The sequence below is a fragment of the Harmonia axyridis genome, chromosome 7 (genome assembly GCF_914767665.1).
Source record: "Harmonia axyridis chromosome 7, icHarAxyr1.1, whole genome shotgun sequence".
Lineage (NCBI taxonomy): Eukaryota > Metazoa > Arthropoda > Insecta > Coleoptera > Coccinellidae > Harmonia > Harmonia axyridis.
The window spans coordinates 25359966-25387434 of record NC_059507.1 but is presented as its reverse complement, the minus strand read 5'-3'; the positions used below and the strand labels follow the sequence as shown (position 1 = coordinate 25387434).

At 35.2% G+C, this 27469-nt stretch overlaps 1 protein-coding gene across 4 annotated transcripts; it reads left to right on the top strand.

The window, feature by feature from the left end:
• Positions 1-516: 516 nt before the first annotated feature.
• LOC123683758 lies at positions 517-25563 on the top strand. Of its 4 annotated transcripts, none has more exons than XM_045622636.1 (6): positions 517-781; positions 8138-8420; positions 17694-18008; positions 20041-20318; positions 21971-22365; positions 22952-25563. In XM_045622636.1, exons 2-6 carry the CDS (start codon positions 8208-8210, stop codon positions 23476-23478), a joined length of 1728 nt encoding a protein of 575 aa, XP_045478592.1. In that variant the 5' UTR covers positions 517-781; positions 8138-8207; the 3' UTR covers positions 23479-25563. The 4 variants fall into 4 exon arrangements, with proteins under 4 accessions (XP_045478592.1, XP_045478594.1, XP_045478593.1 ...); XM_045622638.1 differs by lacking the exon at positions 517-781 and adding an exon at positions 971-1101; XM_045622637.1 differs by lacking the exon at positions 517-781 and adding an exon at positions 981-1105.
• The last annotated feature ends 1906 nt before the right edge of the window (positions 25564-27469 follow it).

Genomic DNA, 27469 nt, shown 5'->3' with positions numbered 1-27469 from the left:
CTCAAAATCACCCAAGGAATCTATCATTTTCCTCCGTAACTCTAATTTTGGAACATCCAGTATAGGTAAGGTAAGAACAACGGAATTGGGTAATAAAAAAAATTTGTTCGAGTAATTTGGTTTAAACTTCGTCATCAAACTTCTTTTTCTCACATAACAGATATGAGTGTACGTTGTCGTCAAAAAAATTTTGTTCGATTACACCCCTCCCCCCCCAAAAAAAAAAAGATCTAGGGCCTAGGCCCTTGTGCGATATTGGATGAACTTGTTTTTATGATTTTGGTATAAACATTGAACTCCAAATTGCAGTTATTTGAAAAAATTAACTAATGTTAAGTGGTCCTGCTAGGTATACGAAGCAGGTCATTTGAAATATTGGAAAAGGATAAAACCCGATTTGAATTTATCTGCGATATACCCATTGAAATCAAAAATATTTACGAAGAAATCTTATCGGAATTGGCCGAAGCTCCTCGAACACGCAGATCACCAATTACAGAGCACCCGCATATAATTGACAGAAGAGGAAAGGGGAACAGCTGAGAGACCAGACAACCTAAACACAGACATCTTAGCATTTCTAAACGATAATTTGACAAAAACACAATAACTTTAGACAGAAGTTGAATAGGGCCCATGATTAGAAATTTTGAATTTCAATTGAAGATTAAATGTGAGGTGTTTTTTCAATTCGCGAACGAAACAGTTTTTAATTTGTATCTCAACAACACAGTGACGTCATGTGATATTCAATGCATTTTCATGAGTATTATGATTGAAGGTAAGTTTTCTCAGTAAAATATGAATTATTGTATATACTCTGAATGAAACAATCTAAGATTCACCCATTAACATATATTTTATTAGAAAATGAATATTGTCAATTGATTTTGACCGATATATAGCAATTGTGAATATTTCGAACGTCCTTGACAAGAATGTAAAAATAATGGTTACCCACTAAAACATATCGCTTCGTAACATTCTTTGATTGATCCTCGCAAACACCTTCATTGATGAGCATTTATGTGTTCAAGTTCTTTTGTGAAGAAATTTTTAAGTAGGCCATACACGATTTTGAACTTTTTTGAGTTTTTAAATGTAGGTAAGAACTTAATTTATTCAAAAGTTGCTCATTTTATGTCAACAATGTTCCATTGAATTTCATCTCATAGTAATGCCTATTGATACAATTCAATTGCTTTTTTTTTCTGATGAAGTGGCTCTTCCTAATATGATGCATAGGTACCTTTATTAAGTATTCCTATCTGCATTCTCTATCATTGCAATTTATTGATATGGGATTCTAAATATTTTTGGTCATTTTGTTCAATAGTTCATAATTTTTGTACACATATGTCTAATAATATTCCAATATTGAATTTAAGATTTTAATAATTAATTAGTCATAGGTACTTTTGATAACAATTGATGTGGGCGTTCATTGAACAATGAAGTAGGTACCTTAGCACCAAATTGATAACTACGTGATTAGTTTAAACGCTGAATAAACACATGCTTATTTGAAGAACTAAGAGATGTGGAAGTTACCAAGTAATTAAGCTACTTACCTCTGATAAGTCTACTTATTGATAGATAAATGCGAGGGTCTTATACCTATTTTAAGTTTTAAACACAACCTGCTACGGTGCCAATGGTATTGTAACATATTTGACCTTGATTAGTGAAACAATATTTCGCTGATATGAGTAGCATTAGGTATATCTTCTTTCTTCAATCTATGAAGTCTGAGCTTCTTCGTTTCAGAATTATGTTTTCTTATAGTCTCTATCTCTATCTCTATCATTACTTAGAACAGTTTTCTTATAAAATCGGATAAATTTTCCATCTTCATAAAAAATCCGATAAATTTTCCATCTTGGGAGAAACTGTTTCGAACAAATTGATTTGTTTTTATCAACTGAAATTCATTGTAGCTTTTATAACCTGAAGTTCATTTATCAATATTATAATCCTAATGCTGTGTTAGGTAGGTATCGTTTTCAATTCAATTTTCTTCACTTTAAACATTTTTGTATAATTCTCAATTAAACCATGAAGTATTTCCGAGTAAATTTCGGATATTTTTTCTGGACGTAAAAATGATAAGAAATTGATACAATTTGTACTTTAAATCTAATTTTGTTTTATTGAAAACTTAGCAAACAATTCACAAAGGTAATGTTATTTATATTGTTTTTTTGACTTTTCAGATTTGTCTTGACCCTTTTGATTTCAAATTTACATTTTCAAATGTAGATGATATTAAAATCGAAAAAAATAACTACTTAGTATCTATAATTCGTCAACCTGTTCTTGATATTTGATAAAATGAAAAACGTTTAATTGAATTCATCGATCATATTCAACGGAAACAATAAAATATTTTTGGTTTAAGCAATATAATCTGTTCGTATGCGATATGAACGAACTAAAATTATTTACTGATTAGGAATCGTGAGTCAATTCTTATCTGAATAAATAGGTACACAAAGTAGGTACTAATAGATCATTTACCAAGTACAAAATTCTTTCTATTCTCAATTTTGATTCAAGATTTTCAATAATAAAACTTCAACTCGTTTGGTTATAATCGTACAATATATATCAGGAGAGTTAAAAGTAACTATCTTCTAGTTAGATCGATGCTATAATTAATTCCAGAAAAGCCTCGACTACATGTTTGGAGCTTTTGGGCGCTCGCTCATTCATGTGTCTATTGCGCCTTTAGAGGTCCGATAAAAAAAGCTCTTATGATTTTATTCTTGTTCGGAAGAAAATTCCAGAGACTATGTGTCTGTTGATGAAAAACAAAGAATTTATAGGTTGGTACTTAAGAACCCGAACGATGTTCAGTTACTACATAAATACAAAGCATATAAGAATAAACTCAACAATCTGATTAGAACAGCGAAGAAAGACTACTACTCTGAACAGATAGGGAAGAATAAGGATAATTCAAGAGCTCTTTGGTCTAATATCAGAGATCTGACTGGAAGTGAGAAGACCCAATCTGGAATACATAAGATTAATAACGAAGGTACCGGCATTAAAGATACAGATGAAATTGCTCGGATGTTCAATTCATATTTTGTGAATTTGGGTGGAGAGATCTGACTGACCAGTCAGATCAGGAGATTAGTGACCCCTGTTGTGAGGAGAAACAGAAAGAGCAAAACAATGTTTCTTGAGGCCAACAGATGAAAGACAAGTGCTTGAAATAATAAATGTACTAAAAAATCATAAATACCCTGGCTTCGATGAAATAACCGGAAAACATCTGAAAATTATTGGTGAACACATAAAGGAACCTCTAGCGTGCCTGGTGAATGTTATTTTTGAAAAGGGAAAGTTTCCAGACAACCTCAAGAAGGCTATGATAAAACCTCTGTTCAAGAAAGGTGATCGAGAAAGTCTCCAACTATAGGCCAATCTCACTGATTAGTACTGTTGCAAAAGTTGTAGAAAAGGTGATCAGGGTACGACTGGTCGAGTTTCTGGAGAGAAACAATTTGCTTTCCACAAAACAATTTGGTTTCAGACCGGAGAGATCAACGGATGATGCTGTTGTTTGTTTAATGAATGGTATCTATCGAGCACTCGATGGGGGAAAATGTACGATGGGACTCTTCTTAGACTTGGCCAGAGCCTTTGAAACTGTCAACCATCGCAAACTATTGGACGTCATGGAGGAAGGCGGAAAATTATGGGAGGTTAATGGAGAGGTGGCAAAGGAGTTGGGATAATGGAAGTAAAGGAAGAGAACTGTACGAACACTGCAGACAAGTGGGCAACGAGATAATACAGCTCAACTTCAAGGCATCGCAGTTGATGACGGGTCATGGAAACATGGAGTCATACAAGAAAAGGTTCAAGTTGAAGGAGACAACGGGAAAATGTGGTTGAGACAGAAACGAGGAAGAGGACGCTACACATATAAGACAACATTGTACATTTGATTTCAGACAAACAGCAAGAGAAAATATAGAAAAGAAATATGGAGACCTAATGGTTCAATTGAGGAAGGATGGAAGAAAAAAAAATGACACAGACATACAGAAGGCTAATGAGTGGGCAAATGAAGTAATACTGGACTCGCAAATTTAGAAACTGGAAGTTGGCGCGAAAGGTTGATGAACTAGATAGTAGGTAGCTAAGAGCGAAAGACAAAAGAGCTAAAACCGAAAGGTGGGAAGCAACAAAACCGACAAAGGACCTTGGTATAAAAGGAGTAGCGGGTGATTTGTTCCAGTGGTATCTTGAGGATAGAAAACAATGCGTGGAGGTTAATGGGGTCGTGAGTGAAGGGCAGGAGGTTTTGACGGTCCTAGGACCTGTGCTATTTATGATCTATATAAATGGATTCCTGTCTCTTGAGGTGGATGCAGAGATATCGTCCTTTGCGGATGACACTGTGATCCTGTTTACTGACTCTACCTGGGAGGAAGTTGTGGATAACGCCGGGAATGGCATGGAAAAGCCCAAATGCATGGTATTCTCTAACAGAATATCTGGCTTACCCAGGATTCAGAATTTGGTATTGAGAAATGGCATTGTAATTGAGTGCATAAAATCGAAAACTTACTGTTGCGTCAAGTGAATTTCACGCAAACTTTACTGGCAGTTGAATATTCAGAAAGACGCATTTAGGTCGAGAAACCAACCCCAGCAGGTACAGCGAGGGCTAAAAATAGAACAGGAACATCCTTGGCGCCACATTGGCGCTACATATGGTCATCCTGAAGTCACATCGTAGGGCAAGGAATGAAGGCGTAGACCAATCAGGTACTTGGATTGCGCTTTGGTATGCAAAATCCAAAGCGACACTTACTCAAAAAAAAAACCTTCCTCAAAATGTAATAAACAAAATGTATAACAATGAACGGACTTATCCCACCCAATTGGAAAATTGGAAAAACTTTATTATTTTAGGGTTCTTTGCCAGCAGTACAAGAGGAAAACTGAATTGCCGTCTATAAGCCATACTCACGACACTAGACACAAAAAAAGATCACAATATGTCACCGAATGAGCAACAAGTCAGAGATCATTTTATTATATGACTCCAAGAGTCTTCTCCCTGGTTCCGCTTCATATCAGAAATGTGAATAGTCCAACTTTATACAAAAAGTGGTTGAAGATTTGGTTGAGAAGTGTGTCCGCGGATGAGATTGGCAGGATTACCGTGAATTCTGGTTGATGGCACTCTTAGGACATTGAGAGCGGTCTGTTTTTTGCATTTTTTTTTGTGAATTACCTAGGAATATGATTTTTCATGACTGATCGTATGTATATTGATTTCTGGGAAATAAATCTTATTATTATTATATTCATTAAAATTGTAAACTCATTGATTGTAGAATATTATGAATGAATAAACATTATTATTATTATTATATGTGGGATGATACAAGGCGTGACGGGCTATAATCCTGACTTAGATGTCTTGAATGACAGGTTCGTTGGTAGGGGGTCGCTATAGGGTATGCGCTCTCCTGGTTTGGAGCTGATAACCGTCCGTCCTTGCCTCATTGGTGGTAGCTTCTGCAGTAGCGACCTGACAACTTCGAGTTTTTCTGAGTCAGGTGGCTTTCTGCTGTGGTATAGTTCAGTAAGCGTCAAGGATGTCGAGCCTGGACCTGAAGACTCGGAGGTTGCTTAACGTTTTACTTTTGCGTCGTTATTGAATGTGCATTGTTGTTCTTCGTGATACGCTCTATTGGACATGAAAAGTGTTTGTGGTCTTGAAGAGAAATTTATAGGTAAATTTCTTGAAGTGAAGGAGGAATGGTTACGTTGTAAATGTGACTTAGATTCACTATTATGAGATGGATAGCAGTTCGTAGTTGTCGGTAGGGTATCTCAGTTAGGTGGGTTTTAGGACCTGACGATTTGAGTCATAGCGCCCTCTTTTGAAGTTATGTTGACAGATGAACGATGGTTGGTAGCCGTTATTTTTTATCAATCTATGCCTAGGTTATGGTTAAGATGTCTAAAAACCTGGTGTATGGACTGCTTAGCTTTTGTTTTGCCAATTTTGAGAATATTAGTTTGAGCTTCTGATTGGCTAGGATCGGGTTTTGATTGATGTATCCTGTCAAAATCAAAGGAAAAAAGATCGAAATGAAAGGTATGACATTGCGGCGCCGCCACGAAATAAAACTAATATTTTCAATTTGGTCGAATGTCATTACATTCAAAAATTGACGAGTGCATTCACCATGTTTTTAGACATCTTAGTTATGGTGACAGAAAATACCTTTAGTTGTCAACACCAAATCGCTATCTTATAAGGATCAATTGAGGTTATTGTCCCCACACCTCAAGGTTCAGAATAGCATAAAGACCCTTTGTCACTTGTACGATCTGACAGACAGCTGAAACACCTCATATCTTTGAAATTCTCTTGGCCAACAGGGTTTTCTTTTATTTTCCTTTTGGGTTGGGATGGTTAACTCGAACCCTGACATTGATGAACCACTGCTTGCCGAGATGTTCATCGTGGAGTTCCAAGCAGTTGTAGATGCCTATGGAAAGTTGTGATGTTATATTGATTGATCTCGTGGGCTGTTTAGTCATCGTGGAGTTCCAAGCCAGTTGTGAATGTCTTTAGATGGTTACTGGTATTTATTTAATTATTGATTGTACTGATTATTGACAATGTGGAATTCCAGATTCAGTCATAAGAGCATATAGAGAGTTATGATATTTCATCATTGATTTTCTTGAACTGGTTAGTTAATCCTAGTGGAATTTAGTTATTGATTACCTATTGATATTGTTTTATTTGTTTTGTCTGAACTGATTATTAAACATCGTTGAATTTAATTATTGATTGGTTATTGATAATGCTTTATTTAATTCTCAAGAATTGACTAGTTATTGATATTGCATTATTTTACTTTTTTGAACTGTTTAGTTGAACATCGTTTGATTCCCAGCCTGCTATGAATACCTTTAGTTAGTTATTGATTTTCCTACTTTGAATAGCTGGTATATGATTAATTTGTGAGACATTTTGGTGAAATGGTGGTGCCGATATTAATCGCGATTATTTTGTTGTTGTTTTAGTTCACATCTGCGCATGCCTGAGCTCACGCGATGCAACAAGACTACGCTATTTCTGCCTTTTGTTAAGGGCTTCGTGGTTCTGTTCACTTCATTGGACCACATACTGGTTATTGATTACATGCTGTCACTATTTCATGAGAATATAAGAGAGAAGAAAAACTTTATTGAAACAATGTTTCAAAGGGCTAGCGACCTAGGTCTTCCTGCCCCATGAGAATATATTTTTACTTGAGTTACCTATTTATTACCTTCAATTATTCAATTATTGACAACATTATTGAACTATTGATTTTAGTTGCAACGTAGTAGTTGTTGAGTATTGTTTTGCTCTCTCAATTTTCTAGCTAATTTATAGAGGTTTATAGACGTTGTATTATGTGGTACATCTGGGAGAATAAACAGTTCAAAGTCTCGATCCTTTTTTTTTATTGCAACATAACTTGGTGATGTTGAAAAGCAGTCTCCTAGGGTATCTGGCGAAAATTTGAATCTACCTGGTGCCCATTGAATATCTCTTATTAGCTAACAGTCATTCTTCCTCTTATAGACGAGTCGATATAAAGTATATTTGGGATATATATTTTCATCGTTTTATATATTAATACACCAAGAACTAATTTGCTTTTGCAGTCGCCACTGAGATTCGCCTATTCCGTTGTTAATTCTATAGCAGATAGATGTGACCTGCATTTTCAATCTCTGGATTATATCTGTGATTTGTATTTAAATTAAAACATTTGAAGTTAAGATAATCACGCATGACGATAAAGTGTATTTGCTTTATATTTCTTTCTTGTATTTTGTTTTTCTCTTCCGGGGCCTGAATACTGTCAGTGGGCTGGTTATCTCTCAATTTTTATTGTTTTATTGGATTTTTTTCTTCATAAATTATTATTGATTTTATATTGTTTGTTGTTTTTGATTACCTGCAATTGGGTACCATTACCTGTTGGTAATGAAGGCTTATTATTATTATATTATTATCGCTTTGAGATACACGGCGATTGAATATCTTATGAGGGTAGTTCTTTCGATTTAAGCATTAATGAGAAATTACTTTTTTCAGAAACCCGAATTCGGTGGGCATCAACCAACGTCCTTCGATCAATTAAATTCCATCAAAAGTGGTTTGCTCAATGATGAATTATTCAGTAGGGAACAGTCTTCTGGCCCCTACTCCGAACGCTTTCAGGGTGCTGCCAAGAGACAACAATATTTCTCATATACTCAATGAGAATAACAATGATCGCATGATGATGAACGAAAATAATAAAATTCAGGAAATATGGAATCAGCATATATTCAAGCCTGAAAAGGTGGAACAAGCTCTCAATCAAAACGATATAAGGGTAAGATTTTAAATTGCAATCCTTTAAAAAATAATTTTTTGATTTTTATAGATATATCGGTAGTAGGTATATTGAAGTATTTTAGTATCATTACATTAAATATAAATATAGCTTGCTGAATTATGTTTGATACTGTCACGAATAACTCCTATAGTAAAAATGTTTTTGAGAGTTTTTAATTTAGTTGAGTCAATTGATTGAAATAATATTATACTCGTCTGTGGTTCATTAAACGTTCATTTAAATTTGAAAACTCAAAATATCATAATATCAACATAAAATATTGGATTTTTTTCGATATTATTGAATATTTCATGGTTTTGGTTATGTGATAAACATTAAATTCTGCACGAAGCTTGAAATTGTTATTTTACATCCGAATTATTATTATTATCCCCGAATTAAGCCTATACGCTTATAAGAGAAAATTAATCTCGCAATGAGGTTTCTTACTCTCCGCTAAGGGAGTGATTCACTCAATCCCGGATATTTAACCCGTAACCACAGACGAGGAGTCAAATTGACCCCGTCCAGGTTTCAAATTTTGTGTTTTTTGCTAACTGTCATGAGTAGGCGTATGTCAGTGTAGGTACCTGTCAGTCGTTCAGTAAAAAGACAAATTCAAATTCAAAAAGTGTTTTACGGAGATCTGATATCAAAATATCACGTCCTAAAAATTTTAAGGGGTCAAAAAGACCACACGTCCGTGTTTACGTAATTATTTCGTATTTTGAATCAAATCGATTTTCGTATCACAAATTCAATTTGGAATGGCTGATAACGCGGAATGTGGCCCATCTAAAAGGGTGAAATTGAGTGATGAAAATTTTGAAGAAACCGTACTGAAATGGGCGGCAGAAATTGGTAGTGATGTAAGTGACTTGGACTCTGACGATGATTTCATTCCCAGTGAACATGATACAGAGTCTGAAATTGACGGAGATGAAAATGAGTCTATTGAAAAAGTGGAAATTCTTGCGAACGAGAATGATGAAGTTGAAAATGAAGAAAAACAGAATTTTCCACATAGTTCAAATTATTTCTATGGCAAAAATCGCTTGAAAAATGGGTGTAAATACCCCTTGCAGTTATCTATAATTTTAAGAATTTTGTTGATTTGTTTTTTGTTATTTGTTCATTCATACCTATATTTTGATATTTTGAAAGAAATAAAACAAAAATTCCATGAGTTTTTTTTATGTGCCCGATAAATGAGACCGTTGTCAAATATCGTGGATAAGGGACCTCTTTCTATGAATATTTGTTTATTGCAAAAATTCATTGATTTGAATCTATTAAAACAAGAGGATACTGATTATAATATAGTAAGGTAATGTGAAATGCTGATGGAGATGAAAAATTCGATGTTTTTGGGATAATTTGGACGTTTCTACTGAAGGGGTCAAAATGACCACACGTCTGTTGCTGCGTGACAATATTTTCACGTCTGTGGTTAAGGGTTAAAATATCATAATATAGCTCGGTCGTTTCCTATCCTTGTGGTCCCTCTGGTCTTCGTCGAGTTTCTGGTCCTCTTCCACGCTAACCGGAAGATCCTGCCGTTCCTGCTCTACCTGTGAAAGAACAGATTTTTGCATTCTTCTTCTTCTTCTTGGCGTGCCCTATCCGTTCCGGACGTTGGCAATCAGCATGGCAAGTTTTATCTTGTTCGCTGCATTTTGGATAAATAGTTATAAACGAAAAAACAATTGGTAATTCGTTTCCAATGTCCTTTGAAAATCCCCCTCCCCCTTGGGTACCTACGCCACTGCAGTTGTTGAGATCATAATTGGAATAGTTCTTGTTGATATGATTCCCCACTGACACTCTATCTGAAACTAAAGATCCCTATACTTTTTTTTGATCTCTTTTTGTCGCATGTTTTTGTTATTTGGTATCGTTACGTCGATGAGTATTGACTCATCATTGACCGAGTCTTCTGACGTTTATCAACTAGATATTTATCTGGTCTGTTGTGAGGAACTGTCAAAACCGTACGATTCCATTATAGTTTATAGTGTATGTTTTCCAGGATGGTCTCTGGCCGGTACTTGTATTATAGTACTTTTTTAAAATGAATCAGTCTCAATATAGTTTCTTATTCTTGGTGGAGTATCTTCTTTACTTCATCATGTCTTTCCTTATATTCATTTCTTGTAAACATTTTACATCTACGTTAAATGTTAAATGTTGAATGTTTTTTTTTTTTTTTGTTGAATACCCATATCTGTATCGATCGTCACTGATAGTTCGGTCATTCGTGATATGCTTACAGTACTTTCTCATTGAGATCACTTCACAAAATACGGTACAAGGTATAACTCCAGGTCGTTAGATCGTGCCTCAATATGGGACCAGGCTAGAAATGGGCGATATTTCACGAACTGTGATCACTGATATCAGAATTTCACAGGTAGTCACAGTTCCACAAAACGAATACAGAGCGTGACGTGATCACAGTTGGAACAGATCCCAGATCGTTTCAGGGCATATCACCGTTCGTATATACCAGCGTTGTATTCCTTGTTGCAATCGAAAATTTTGAAGCCTAATGTTTTTATTGTTTCGGAACCTTTTTTCAGTTGCCTTATTGCATATTTTTATGACAATCCCAGCATCCGTCGGCAACGTGTGTGTATTATTTTTTATTTGATGTCCAAAATCATTCATATAATATAAGGATTTCACAAATCTGTTAGCTCTGAAGAATTGGCTATTTGCCTAGCTTATTTACAGAATTAACAGAAAATGTTACCTAATCGATCTAAGATTTTGGTCATTCATACAAATATTGATAACAAACACATCAAGGAACGAATCCGATACCAAAGCAGTGATCACGTCACGCTTTAATTTCACTGATATCATAAAGTAACGATCACGTTTCACAACGTGATTTTGAAATCACGGTTTCGCTCATCTCTAGACCAGGCTAATAAACATAACCGAGGTATTAGAAATCAGAACCCATCCTGAAAATTCAAGTTCCTAGCTATTTTTGTTGGGTAATTATCGTATTTACGATCGACCGGACAAACTTATTCATGTAGAACCTTATCGTTTAAGATCATTCCTTGTTCAAAATTAAAAAATTGCATACATTGTGACGAAATGACTGAGGAATCTGTTCATTGAACAATCGTTCTAAAAACACAGAATCTTGAATCGTGAGTCAGGCAGAGTGACTGCGGTTATTTCGCAACTGCGTGAGATGTGAAAAGTAGGAAGATACAAGGGGTGTTGAGTTTGCATGATTTTTTTTTGAATGTCTAAAATCAAAAAAAAGATCGATTACATCCAGAAGGAAAGAATTTTAATGCGGAATGTTCTTACATTGCGTTTCCCCAAAAAAAATTGTATTACACAATTCCATGTTTTCATGGCATGTCACTTTTTAGATATGATAAAGCAGAAATCTACTACTTGGTTGTACTTGGTGTATAGTTAGAAGGTTCATACGTAATTTTGTGGAAATATTTGAGAATCGTATTTATATTATTATGAATTTGAACAAGCGCGCAAAAGCTCCTCACTTATATGATTTTCTCATTTTCAAATAATGAAATATATGAATTTATTGATTTTTCAGCGCTCCTTCCACGAACAGAGCGCAATATCATTTCGTCACGATGGCATTTCTATCAAGATGCCGATGCCGTAAACACGATAACTATCGAACGGAAAAACCTAGGAAATTGAAATTATCAAGGTAGGTTTGGATCTTGAATGTTTCGGTTATTTTGGACAATGGGTTCGCAATTTTGTTTTTCTTATAATTTCAAAACTACAGATTCGATAAAATGATGAAATTCTGTATTTATATTCAAAATATCAGTTTGCAGTTTTATACAAAGTTTCATGTTACTCGAGACAACCGAACCATAAAAAATTCAAATGAATATCGAAAAAATAATTTAGAAAATGTTCCATTAATTCCTTTAAAAATTCAGTGAATTAGAGAAAATAATGTATAATACTCGTAAAGAAGGCTCATTCTACCACTCTTCATTCAAAAACTCATCACCTCGTGGCTCGTTATTGAATTTTAAACTTGTAGAAAAATATTAATACCTTCTGCATTTATTTGTATTATAAATAACTAATCCTACATTTTCGTGACAGAAGATCGGACCTTGTTGACATTTTGCATGCAGAAATAATATAAAAGTTTCAATCTTAATGCAACTTTCCTTATTTACCGCGTTCCAGAGAATATTCGAGCAGAATATGGAAAAAATAATATTTCTGTATCAACATATTCGTTTTAAATGTGATATTGCGTTCTGATTTCATAATTCATGCAACTGACTATAAATGAAATATAACCTCCAGACTGAAAAACTGATGGACTCCCGAAGAACATATACTGGCAAAGATGACAACAAACACAGGGAAATACATGACTCTAAAAAAAGAAAAAAATAATCGAGGTAAAAGAGGATTGGAGATGTGCGGTGAGTTTGAGGTACTACAGGAGAAGTATGATGACAGGTTGATTCATAGAAATATTGAGATATATCGGGAATATTATTATTTGAACCGGGGTCGTTGTGGCTCGGTAAGCTTTCCGGAAACTGCGACCATATTGATCTTTTGCTCTCTACCCTACTCATTCATGGAAACCCAAGGATGTCGTCAATGACGTTAATAAAACTGACAACCTCCTTGGCCTTGGCCGTTACCTCTCTGGTATCCAGGACCAGCTTTCCCATATGAATGGTTCTTAGGCCAGCCAGCTCTGGACATTTGCATACCATCTGTTCGGCTGTTTCTGCTTCTGATCCACAGAGCCTGCAAATCTCATCTGCTGACTTTTCCATACGGTACAAATTATGTTTGTACCGACAATGCCCCGTCTGCAGTCCCACCATCATCCGAAGCTCGGATCGTGACAGCTTCAAGAGCTTTTTGGCGTAGGTAGGTGAAATCGTCACGAATTTCTTGGCCTGAGTAAGTCCAGGAATCAACTCCCATTGCTGGACCGAAGCTTTATATTGGTCTTTTCCTAGCCGACAGAAAGGCTCAGGTCCAGCAGGTGTTAATCTTGATGCACTTTTTGCAAGTTCATCTGCTTTTTCATTCCCTCCAACACCACAGTGGCCTGGTACCCATAGTAGAGTCACTTTATTGCCTCTGGCCAGTTGCATTATGGTGTTACGGCACTCCCAAGTCCACAGAGACCCCTGGCAGTACGATTCCAGATATCTCAGCGTGGTCTGGCTCTCCGATATCGGGAATAGAGAACGATAAAAGTATCAATGCATTAACGAGCACGGAAAACAAAATTTTAACAACGACCGAAGAAAAAAAGAAAGAATAAGAGAAATACATAATAGACCTTTTTATGGATGATAGAACGGAATCTCCCAAAATAAGCTACATGAAAATGTTTGTCCCATCTTGAAATTCGAGATGAAATATGCAATACGAAATATGAAAACTTGTAAAGCTCCTGGACCCGATGGAGTGAATGCATAAAGAAATTATAAAACTTATTGTAGAGGACAATCTGCATCTGATCACTACCATTTTCAACAACATATATAGAATGGGCAAAATTCCTTAAGAATGGTTGAAGTCTGCTTATGTTCCCCTGTCTAAAACTAAAAACGACAACAAATGCTCGGACTTGCGACTTGTATGTCTTATGAGGGATTCACGGCTTGGCTTGATATTCAAGCTACTTGGCTCAAGCTCAAGTAGCTTGAACTTGACTTGAAATCAACTCGAGTTCAAGTCAAGTCGTAGTTTTTCAATGCCAAGTCAAGTATTTATTTAGTACTTAACTTAACATTGAACAATTACTTCTTGACTTGAACTTCAGTTGATTTCAAGTCAAGTTCAAGCTACTTGAGCTTGAGCCAAGTAGCTTGACTATCAAGTCGAGCCGTGAATTCCTATTTATGTAATATGTACTGAAATTGAACCTAAAAGTAATACATAACCCAATATATAAAAAATGTGAGGAAGCCATTGGAACTGAACATTTTGGTTAAAGAAAAGGCCTTGGTACCCGTGAGGTATTATTTGGTTCAATCGTGCTATTGCAGAAGTGTCAAGATCAGCAAAAAGATGTCTACATGTGCTTCATCGATTATGAGAAAGCTTCCGACAGAGAAAATCCTGATACATTATTGGATTGCTTATAGGGGAAATGTATGGATCCAAATGACATTAGAACAATAAAGAATTTTACTGGAACCAAGATGCTTTTGCGCGAACACGTCGATATTGAAGTCATGAAAATCCAGAAAGGCGTAAGACATGGTTATGTTCTATCTCCATTGTTTAACCTGCTTATTCCGAAGAAATTTTTGCAAATGTTTCCTAGGACGCAAAGAAAGGCATCAAGGTCAATGGAGAGAGAATGAATAACATAAAATATGCCGATGGTACCGTAATAATTGCTTATAGTGAACAAGATCTACAAAACTTATTGAACACAATCGTAAGTGAAGGGGAGATATACGGTTTTGAATGCAAAGAAAAACTCGATAATGGTGGTCTCCAGAACGAATACATCCATTGAACGCAGCATATTGAACAAGTTGAAAAAAATTCAGGTACCTTGGATGCCATCAAGGTAACTAAAGGTGCTCAGATAAACTAGGAAATGAACAAAAGAAACAAATAAAAGTCAAACAAAAATTATGAAAAAAATAATGAAAGGTTTTAAAGAACTAAAAAGTATTAATAGGATGGTGAACAGGCATCGCAAGAAATACACAATTTAACTCCAAAGTGAAGTTAAGGGATATTTCCCAAATCGCGAGCTAAGACATGTAGCACAATCATGTATCCAAAATTTTCTTGGTGACATAGGCAATTCTTCAATTTTATTCAGTGAACAAGCGTTGTCAAAAATGATCATTCAAAATATTTGGTGAAATGGTTATGGTGTTTTATGACTCAAATTATGAAGATCTATTCTGAAGGTGATCTTATTGTAGATATAAGGTGGGGATTGATTCTGGAAAATCGCATGAAACAGACTGAATGTATGAACATGTCTTGTCAACTGCATGTCAACCAACCTGTGAGGTCACTTATGTAGAATGGGCTCGAATTTTCTAATGCCGTATATCATCCGCAAGCACCAGTTTTACACCCTCTGAACTCTGCCATTGTCCATAACATTCAGGCAGGGATCGTAAGCGCTGTCAGAAAAATTAAAATGGGAATTTACGAGAGCATCACAAAACCTAATTTTGAGTGACGTTCGCAGAATATGGCGATTCTGGTATAGTATTTTCAAATTTTGGAAACCTTTTTGTACACTGCGGCCCATATGGGAAGAGAACCGTAGATCTTGATCAATAATCGCTCCAAGATTCCTTACCTCATGCTTAAATTTATATCAGGAATAGTTTTAGGACCTAAACGGATCCCTGTGCGACACCATTCGCTATATCCAGAAATGGAAAGATTTCATCTTCCCAGCAAACTTCCTGTGATCTACCAGACAGGTAGTACTCGAGTTACTTCCCAGTCTCCACCGAAAACCCAATGTTCTCTAAAATAGAAAGCAACATTTGATGATTTGAAGGCTTTCGAAGGCTATAAAGAACAAAAATAACTGGTACCAGGAATTAAAGACCCATTTAATATGAGATCGATGTTGCATTATGCAAGGTACCGAAATGTGTTACAGAAGTTAAAAGAGGATCACATGAATAATTCTGTTACACAAAATATGTTGAAGGCGAGATCCTTTTGATCTTATGTTGTTGATCTCTGCGGAACATCTAGGCCGGAAACAGAAAAATTCTGATGGGCAAGTATTAATATCGAAAGAAAAAAAACATTCAAGTGGAAAAAAACTGGTGAATATGGAGTACCACAAGGGACAATATTAGGCCAGTTTTTTCACAATAGATGAACAGTCTATTACTAAAGAGAAAAAAGGGGATATTATCAGCTTGGCGATAATACTGTCATACTGTATTAAAGTAGTACTAAGGAAAAGCTAAAACAGGAAACAGAGGGAAATCTTATTATTATAAAACAATGGTTCAGACAGAATAAACTAGCAAATAATTTCGAAAAAAAAACTAAGTACTTACCATTTGCTACTAACGGATCAGGATTTCCACATATGGACTATCTAGAGGTTGACAACAGAACATCTATCCCTGAAGCTGAGCATATTGAAATGGGATGAACATATGGATATTTTAGTGGCCAAACTGGGGTTTTTACTTCTTCTTCTTCTGGTACCATGACCGTTCAACGATCATTGGTCATCATGTTGGCTATTATTGCTTATTGACAGCTCCTCGAAAAAGTTGTACTGTAGATTTTCCGTACCACTCCTTCAGATTCTTCAACCACGATGTTCTCCTTCTTCCTGGACCACTCCTGCCTGGTATTTACTTACCAAGTTTAAATGTAACTACCTAGATTTAACAAACTTAAGATGATATACTACTAATATAGAAAAACGCAAACTAAAATAAAGTGAATTGAAAAATTGAGTTATTGAAAAAGGAAAAAATATTTCAATTAGATAATAAATCTTCAATTACTTAAATCATACTCATTCATTCAATGAACAATGCCTAAAAAATGTTCTGCATCCAAACTAAATGGTTACTCTATTTATAAATATGATTTAACGCCTTTTTTGGGTAATGAGCGCTTACTGAATGATAAAAATAGCATTTTTTTTTCTTAAAGTAAAAAAATTCATTTGTGTTCACTATTTTTACCACCACCATAAAACACGTAAATTATTGACGTAGTGTACAACAGTAAACACTTCATTGCACCGAAATGAGCTTAACTTGGGAAATTTTATCAAAATATTATAATAATAATCATGGAGAAAATGGTTTTCTTAGGTATTTTCACGTCAGATAGTCTTCAATTATTACTCGTAGCCATTAAGATGTTCTTTGATGATTATTTCTGGGTTGCACACACCACACTATATTGAGTAAGCAGAACCACTCCCTGAAAACTAACTATGATAGAACCGCGAAATTTTGTTTTTCTTTTTCACTTCAAATACATACTCTGGAATTATTGGAATAGGCTTCTCTGATTTTTTGGAGAATCTACTAGCTAACTTTAAAATGGTCTCATAATTAGGAGTTTGCTACTAATATTCGATTCAGAATTCGGAATGAATAACCCTGGCCCCAGACCTTACGATATTATTTCAATCAGTTAGTACATTCTTTGACACACGAGGAAATAACCGACACTTGATTGAAATTTGCAGTTCCCATTTATCATTATTCATCATGTAAAAAGAAAACTATTACTTATTAGGTCAGCAGTTGGATAAACGAAAACATATCTGAACCCCAAGAGAATCAATTCGAAGAAAGGTTGATTGAAATGAGAGTCAATGAAGAACATTCAACAGAACCATTGGAATCTCCCAAGGAAGATCAGAACGGTTCGCCTTCGCATCATGCCCGCAGACCAATGAATGCCTTTTTAATATTTTGTAAGAAGCACAGACCAATAGTGAGGGGAAGGTTTCCGAATCTTGAAAACCGTGGTGTTACTAAAATTTTGGGGGAATGGTGGTCCCTGTTGGAGGAAGGAGACAAAACTCCTTTCACTAATTTAGCAAATGAGGTAAGTTCGGGAAAAATTTGGAAATAGGAAAAATCTGATAAAACTTGATACTTACAATTATTAGAATTGATAAAAAGGAATGTAGATCTAAATCATTGACAGTTATAAGGCTCCCAGAAACCAACGCGGCAAATGCGAGTATTCGCACCGCATTTAATTCTGGATCCTACTAATTTATTATTATCGATTGATAGTTTGATAATCACTAGGACCGATTATTGATTGATACATTTTACAAAATTGTTAATAAAAAATGTATGTTTAACATTTACCAGTCCATTTATGTCAGAGTGAAATTTAAGGACTTCGCTCAAACGTTTAGCAATATTTAATAACTGAAAATGAAAATTTCAACCTTGATTATGAGTTCTTGAAATTGTCGGTTCAAAGTGTCTCAAACCTCCCTATACATGGGAGGCTTGATACAAAAGGGAGTAATGATACAATAAGAAATAAAAGGAACAAGCCATACTGAGAAATTCATATTTTATTATCATAACACTATCTAATTCCTACATAATTCGCAAGTAAACATTTTTATTTTACTACTGACACTTGCACAGGCTGAATAGCACTCCATTTTCTGAAGATGACGATCCAGCTTGCATCTACTGCAATTAATTATTTTCAGTGTTCATCAGAAGATGGATTTTTTCATTTTCCCCCTCAGGATTCAAGTCATGAAATACGTTTTCTTTGTTTTTGCATTTGTGTTTGGAACTTTTCTTTTGAAATGAGATTTACTGTATCAGAATTTATACAGGGTGGCCATTTGAAAACGAAACAGACGAGATTGCAGACGAAATAAAGTTTTTCGATAGAAATGCTCGGACAGGTCGATTTCTGTTTCGAGGGGGACAACTTAAGATGTAGGTTACGGACGCATAGCGCTTCAACCCTTGCTGCTACAACCTCCACCCTCAATTTTTGAATAGGGAAGATGGGGTGAGTGATACCTCAATTTAAAGGTATTTTTATACTGATTTCAGCACAGTAATTGTTTTTTCATTTTATGCATTAGTTCTCGAAATATTCATGCGTTAGTTAGTTAGGAAGGAAGCCACAGTCATGGTTGTTTTGAAGCTCAAAATGTCGATTTTTCACAAAACACTACAAGTGCCATGAAAACACTACTTCATTTTCAAATACTTAGTTAAGAATATTTCGAGAACTAATGCATAAAATGAAAAAACAATTACTGTGCTGAAATCAGTATAAAAATACCTTTCAAATGAGGTATCACTCACCCCATCTTCCCTATTCAAAATTTGGGGGTGAGGGTTGTAGTAGCAAGGGTTGAAGCGCTATGCGTCCGTAACCTACATCTTAAGTTGTCCCCCTCGAAACAGAAATCGACCTGTCCGAGCATTTCTATCGAAAAACTTTATTTCGTCTGTAATCTCGTCTGTTTCGTTTTCAAATGGCCACCCTGTATATAGGACGCGAACATATTATGATATTCCATTGAAGATCTGTACTACTGGCGTATATGTTTTCAATGAGATGCGCATCAAGAATAAAGTAATGAATTTCCTTAGTTTTGGTTGATGAAGTGATAAAGCCTTACGTTTGTTATGTAAACTCTTATAAGGAATATGTAGGAAGCACATTTTAAGCTAAAAAAAATCTTGTTTGTGAAGCGATCGTTTTTTAGATTTTAACTGACACGATTTCCACACTCATAGAGGCACTGCACGGGATTACGCCTTCTTTGAAGAACCTAGGCGAGAAATTTGAACCTGTATCAAACCTCCCCATTCCCCCCTACTGATTATCGAAGGATAGTTTGATAATCGGTAGTTCCAATTATTAATATATCAATAGATAATAAATTCGTAGGATCCAGGCTCAGATGCGGTACGAATATTCGAATTTGCCTCCTATACTCTAAATTTGTGGTTATTTAGAGTTAAATAACCACACATTTACGATTATCAATTAAAAATTAAACTAATTCAGTTGCTTCTGCGATTCTGAGATATTTAAACTCGCATGTATACATCTGGATAAATTGAAGTTTTTTATTTTTCAGTATAAAGATGCCTTTTTGACTGCAAACCCCGACTTCAAATGGTATAAGTTACCTGCTCCGCCGCTCAGAACTCTATCAGTCAGACCACCAACTTCAATTACAAAGTTACCTTCGCCTCAGTCAAGTCCTAGTCACGCTAGTCTCCAAAATTTTAATGAATTCAACCCCGGTAAGTTGGCAGACGAGTCTCAGCTGGGAAGCCTGACCACACTTATGAACAATAATTTCTCGTCTGCTAGCACCACAGTTCATTGCTGCGAAAACAGAAAGAATACAAGGTAAATTATAAATTTAGCACAGTTTATTTCATGCCAACTTTGAGTTCAATGAATCAATGATCCACTGTAAAATAACCTTTTATTTATTTCTTCCAACATGCAATGTTAACCTTTTTATCACTCTTATGAACTGATGTTTTTTGAAGTGGAAGGCATTGAAGTAGTTTTCCTTAATGGAAAGCTCATAGGTTTTTGGAAATCAAACATTTTGCATTTTGTCCATATTTGTTCATGTTATAGCAAATATAATTTTTTCATAGTAAACAAGTCAGTTAAATATTGTCCTTAAGATAAGGCTACAATACCATAGCTAGTGGTTCTTCAAATCGCAACATATACTTGATGTAGCACCAAGGAAGCTAATGCAGTTAATTGATAATTTGCGATCCTTTGCTCAAAAAGCTAACACTAAGGCTGGTTTTAGAGTCACGCTGACCGTCGGCGCTGACAGGCCAATATGTATGATTACTTATGAAGTGTTTTAGAATAACGCCGACGGCTCAGCACTGATCACCGTCATCGCTGAGGCAACGAGCGATCCTTTGCTCAAAAAGCTAACACTAAGGCTGGTTTTAGAGTCACGCTGACCGTCGGCGCTGACAGGCCAATATGTATGATTACTTATGAAGTGTTTTAGAATAACGCCGACGGCTCAGCACTGATCACCGTCATCGCTGAGGCAACGAGCGCGTACGCGCAACGCGTCGGCGCCGCTGACCACGCCGCGCCGACGCGCTACCGAGCTCAGTTATCGTTACTGTGTTACGTAAAACGCACGCGCTGACGGGGACAGTCAACGCAACAATGAATCGCGATATTGATACTGGTCGTGTGATTGAAGTTGTGGTTGGGCATGACTGTACCTCACGACGTTCAGCGTGACTCTGAAACGAGTTGCTAGTTGCTACGCGCTGAGAGCTACGCGCGTAGGCTTCAGCGTGACTCTAAAACCAGCCTAACGCTGTTAACATGGCCTTATCGCCTCTCATTCAATCTAAAATCAAAATATTTATTATCAAATATATGATATGTTTCATTATTTGCTGAAACAAAAGGAGAGGACTCTGTAGAACATTTATTACTAAATGTTTTTCGATTTAATGAATTACATATACAGGGTCTTCAACCATTGACACGAAGCCTTATTACGATTAAGCGCTAAAATTTTCGCATTTTTTTTTCCACACTGTAACATGAAATCTAAATTTTCAAATTATTTGGATATACATAGATTGTACGAAACACCATGTTTTTATTGAATTTCAGATTGTATGAAATAAATAAACCCAATTTTGTTCGAAGTTTCGTTAACATATTTTAGCGCTTTCGAATTTCGGATTCCTGAAGGATCCTCTGTTATTCCCCTCAAGTATTTTTTCAGTTTCATATGAAAACGTATTTTTGAACTCAAATTTATCCAAGAACGTTTTGTCGATTTCATCAAAAACTGCAGTGATTGTTTGAAAATAGGACGCTCTATAGTAAAAAGACGACGAAGTTCTTGAAGGTGTATTTTAGTAACTTTGTATTTTCATAACTTGAGAGAGCCTATTCGATTTCTCCAATAAAGCCTTCACATAAGCCTTAAAAACAATAAATATTTTCCAATTTAAATATTAAATATAACCATTTTGCTTATTGTTCCTTTTTAGTGTTGATTCAACACTTGAGCTGGAAAAGAACAACAATGAAATAGAACGATGTGATACTTCTCTACAAAGTCCTGTCAATTTAATAAAAGCAGCCATTCTACCTCCAAAGCCGATTAAAAAGCGGATATTCCAACAAAATAGCAATACCAAAGAAATTTCTAGAAATGTTATACAAACTGAAGACAACGAAAACTATAATAATATCCAACCACAACTCCAAAATGAACAGGAGAATAGTATGACTAATCAGGATATAGTCAATAAAGTTGTAGATAAAATGCTTGTCTATGCCGAATCTAATATTTTTGATATGGAGAGAGAGAACACCAGAAAATCAGGAAGACAATGCAAAGGAAAAAGATACGAAAAATTTATGGTCGAAGGAAAATTATTAGGTGAGTTAGTTAATGCTTAATCCCAGTGATCCTGCCAATTCTTGTTGCGTTTGACACGAGCCTTGATCAAGTTTCCAATTCTGCATCTTTGAATACCTTCTCTCTTCCACCGCCATGCTGATTTTCGACGTCAAAATCGCCGTTCTTGACGCGTTGAAACTACTCTCGGCACGTTTTTTCACTAACAGCGGCCTGACCATAGGTATTTGAGAGCATTCGATGAGCCTAAGTCGCATTCCTACTAAAGCAGAAAATTAAAATCTCCCGCAAATGACAAGAATTTGGCTGGTAAGTTGACATGTTTAATCGAGATAACAATGATGGAGATACAAATCGACTAATATTTCGAAGGCGTTATGTTTACAGATACCTTATTGTATGACATCTACGATCTATTTATTTCGACTACCACTTACCGCTACAGCCATGCATTGCAAAACGACGGAAGCAAAGTTGCACACCAAATAGTTATAAAAATAAACTAAATTTGAACTTAACTCACGTACATTTGAATCAATTTGAAATAATAAATGCCACTATAATTCTTAAAGTAAAATTTCAGAAAAGTTATCAACATTTATTTCAGGTAACAAAAAGGGACCCAAATTGACTCAAAACAAATTGTTGGACATATCTCTCTCAGAAAAAACCGTGCCTGAATGTAAAACAGAAACACCAAATCTCGAGAACACCATTAGGCGTTTAGCAGAACGTACAAAACTATCCATTGTACAAAACGAAGAAGAAGATGTGCTACTTTTTGCACAAAAAGAGGACCGCTGTGGTTTCGGATCATCGGAACTGCCTTCGAGTTCAAATTTTAATCTCGACTCAAAAATCGAACATCTTCCATGTCTTAGTTACGATGCCTTTGTTCATAAGAAGCGCGAAAGCAAGAAAAGAAAATTACGTAAATTTTGTGGCGACACTCAGAGGAATGGAGAGAAAAAAGTTAAAAAGGAGGAACCTATAGTGGGTTCCAAGAAGAGGAAGAACAAACACAGCATTACCCATCTGGAGAAAAAACATAGTACAGATTTCGTTATTGACCTTGCAGGACTGGCCACGCTGGCCGAGGTTGCGTCCAATACTCAGAAAATTGACGAAACTTGAAAATCTCATTTAGTATTATGCCATTATGTTATTTCGTACTTTCAGTATTTTAGCAGATGTTCTGATTTTCAATTGAAATATCTGTTTTCAGCGTTTTCTTCTCTGAGAACTCCATTTATGCTTGTGAAAAATAACACAACATCACATTGATATATAAGGCTACAATTGTTGCAATTCATATTTACGGTAAAAAGACTTGAAAGATTGCGAGTAGTTAGCGGCGTGTAAAAATCGGTAATTTTTTTATTTTTCAATTCGTGAAATATTTTCCTGAAAATATTCATTACACACTTATCTTCGAGAGCATATTTTGAGAATATTTTTTTAAGTTTCACACTTGATTCGTGTATAATAAGAGCCCTCAATTAATTCTAGAATTCGTTGACGACTAATGAAAACCTAAAAAATCTATTTTTGAAAATCTTCCATAAAAATGGACAAAAGCATTCAAGCTGAGTCATAATTCGATGTGAATTTCAGTTAAGCTCAACCTAATTAGAAATAAAATAATTTCTTGCGCATTTTTCCAAATTGTCTCCAAAAATATACAAAAGTGAAAAGCTTGAATACCTATACCTTAAAAACTGGCTATAGAAACTATTGTTTATAAGAATAATTTTCAGTTCGGATGGGATGTTGCACGGAAGTTATTATATAAAATTATTCATTCTTGATTATTAGTAGAATGTTTTTATTTTTGAAGAAAATTTAATAGATCAATAAATATTTTCAGTACTCTTCATGTTTGCAATATTTAATACACAAAACTATGAATTTATCCAAGAAGTTTTTGACGAGCAAGCATTAATCATTATTGTATTGAATATTAGCGCAAACTTTTCTTCGATAACTAAAGCTGAGATAATTTAATTGTATTATTTTCATTTTCGAGTGTTCTAAAAAATGCTCAGAATTATTTTCATTTCCACACTCAGTAAAAGTAATGTGAATACTTCATTCAGAACAAGATTCGTGAAGTTTTCTTATATACATATTTAAAATGCATATCTGAAGAAATATCTCATCAGAAAAACCTAAAGTTTAATCATGTTTTGCGATATTGATAATTCAATTGAGGAACATCGGTAAGCCAAAATATTTCTTTGCAGAATACTAGGATAACTTGAAATATATAAAAGTAAAAAGATTTTGTTACAAAAAATCCCTTACACTTTGAGGGAGTAGGTATTCATTAAGTTTATGAAAAAAATGTAGAGTTGAAAATTCCTGCTTATAGTCTAACAAATGTTTTCCATCAGAGATATATGAAAATCAACAAAAAAATTGAATTTTGAAATTAGAATTAATTTTTTAATTCAGTTACGTCCTGAAATATATATGATAGTTTTAATATTGATTTTTTTAATTCTTTAGATATTAATTGTTGTGTCCATGGCAAGTTTAATATGATACAAAATGAAATTGAATTATTAGTTTCAAAAATTAACTTGCCAAGATACTTGAGCCTATATTGTTACATGTTAAAGTTTTAATATTTTAACTTATATTAAACCAAATGTTATTTTTATTAAGTGTTGTGTATAGTTTTAAGAAATGCAATATATTCCCAAAAAACATATATGATTGATTATTGACTAGTTTTAAGGAAGCATACTTCTTCCGTTAGTTTAACAGTTATGAAGAAACAATTGCTTTTTTCTTATCTTAGCATTAGAGGTGAACGAAATATTTTTGAAATTTTAAAATGTTCTAAGGAGCAAATTTTTCCATACTTACAAATGTAGGTACTAAAAATGACCAAAAAAATTATATTAAGCCTTATAGTTGTAGCAATTATCATGAATCATTATAAATATTGCATGAAACAAGAATCATATTGACCAATGGGTTGAGAATAGTCAAAAAAGTGGAATTGCTAGAGTCTTGTGGTGATTATAAGGATGTGATACTATTTTTCTATAGAATGCAAAGAGGAAGAGTTGAAGATTTATTTATGAAATGTTTGTATAGATTGTGCCTTTTATTTATTTATATGAAATTATACTGAAAATATATGCCTTGTAGAGGTTATCTGTATGAATTTTAATAAAAATTTATTATCTACTACATATTACCTAGTTTTCATTACGAGTTTTGATATTTGAATAGTCCTCATTTCCAGTAAAAAAAGCATTTTTCGATATATTCAATGCTCACTTTGGGGGAGATTAATATATGTGAATTTTTTGATTCAGTCTATAACTGCTACGAGCTTTAACGTCCAGGCTTACGCCGACGACATAGTGGTGACTGTTAGAGGCAAGCATGGGGGCTCATTAAGTAGCCAAATGCAACTTGCTCTCAGAATGATTGAAAATTGGTGCAAGGAAGAGGGGCTTACTGTCAACCCCTCGTATAAAACATCAATAATTCCGTTCACTAGAACAAGGAATCTCGACCTCAGAGCTCTGGTCTTAAATGGTCCGACTTTGAACTTCTCTAGTGAGTGCAAATATTTAGGTGGGGGAAACATATAGATAAGACTTTCCAGAGCCACGGCGGCTATGCGGGCCTGCAAAAGACTCTTTGGAAAGACATGGGGAGTGAAACCGAAAATGGTACTGTGGTTATACACAGCAGTGGTACGCCCTATTGTCACCTATGTTTCTCTAGCATGGTGGACAAAAACCGAGGCCACCACACGTAGCCGATTGCAGAAACTGCAAAGGCTGGCGTGCATTAGTGTCACAGGAGCTATGCGCACAGCAGCGCTGGAGGTCATACTAGACTTGCCTCTCTTACATCTACATGTGAGGAAATGTAGCCTGCTGGAAGCAATAAGAATTTCCCTTAATGGAAAGCTCCTTCCTGGAAACTGGGTTGGACATATGAGGATACTGAATCAATCAGATTGAAACCTCGCAAAACCATAGGATGTTATGCCAATCACCTACGAATTTGAAACGTCCTTTGAAACGGTTATAAATGACCGTCCTAGTGCAATAAGTCTCGTAAATCGTCTGGACAAAAAGTCATCCATATGGTTCACAGATGGATCAAAAACAGAAAAGGGCACCGGCATTAAGATATATGGACTTAAACTGAGGATCTCTAAAGCCCTGGGAAGTGAGCCCTCGATTCTACAGACCGATATAATGGCTGTTTATGTATGCGCTCAGGAGTGTAGTACAAACCCTAAACCTGCAAGAGCGCAGACTTGTATTTTAGCCGGGTGGCAGAAATGCTTTTGGCGAGTCTTTCTCGAGCCAAGTTACGAGGTGCGTCCTCTCCCAGGGGATTCTCGTGTTTGGTCCCAAGATAGCTGGTGTACTCCTTAGTAAGGCAATCCAGCGATCTTTGCCTAAAAAAGAACTGTACTGGGTGTTCGTAATGAGACAATTCATTGATAACTTGAGGAGCACATTTGCAAAACGCGGTTTGTCCAAAATTGTAAATTAATATAATAGTAATCGAGTTGCGATTTGTACCATAAAACAAGAAAAAATAGCATGAGTAATTACTCAATTTGTAGACTGGAAAAAAAAACTAAAAATAAAGCTGGTCAAAATGCATTTTGCATGTCTCCAGTGGACAAACAGCGTTTTGATAGTCGCTTAAACAGGTTTTTGGGTAAATAATTATAAAAAAAAACAAACAAAATATGTTCTTTAAACATTGCATTTTATTTTTTATACTTTTCAAATGAAATTTAACGACCGCTTCTCCATCTTCGCGTTTTGCAAGTCTGCTCCTCACTTATTCAACCGTTAATACTGGGCATACTTCAAATGGCACACCCTATATCTTTCATATGATGGAGACCTAGTTTAGATTGCCTATTCGATTTCTTCAATAAAATTGGCAATTTTTTAATTTTACTCAAAGTATGTCTTGTCTTTTTAACTGACTGCGCCCCGGCAAAATGGGTATGCCGCTCCTGACAACGTATTTCTTAGTTTTTCGATTCAATAAGTTATTTGTATATATTTGAGCCCAATTATTCGCTTTCGAACTAGGGTTCTTGAAATTTAGTGTGGAATGCTCCACACTT

What these genes read in the sequence shown, in the direction of transcription:
- LOC123683758 (XM_045622636.1), top strand. Translation starts at nt 8,208, where the DNA reads ATGATGAATTATTCAGTAGGGAACAGTCTTCTGGCCCCTACTCCGAAC. An exon ending in TCAATCAAAACGATATAAGG is followed by an intron (nt 8,421 to 17,693) that starts GTAAGATTTTAA and finishes ATTACTTATTAG; the next exon opens with GTCAGCAGTTGGATAAACGA. An exon ending in GAAAACAGAAAGAATACAAG is followed by an intron (nt 20,319 to 21,970) that starts GTAAATTATAAA and finishes GTTCCTTTTTAG; the next exon opens with TGTTGATTCAACACTTGAGC.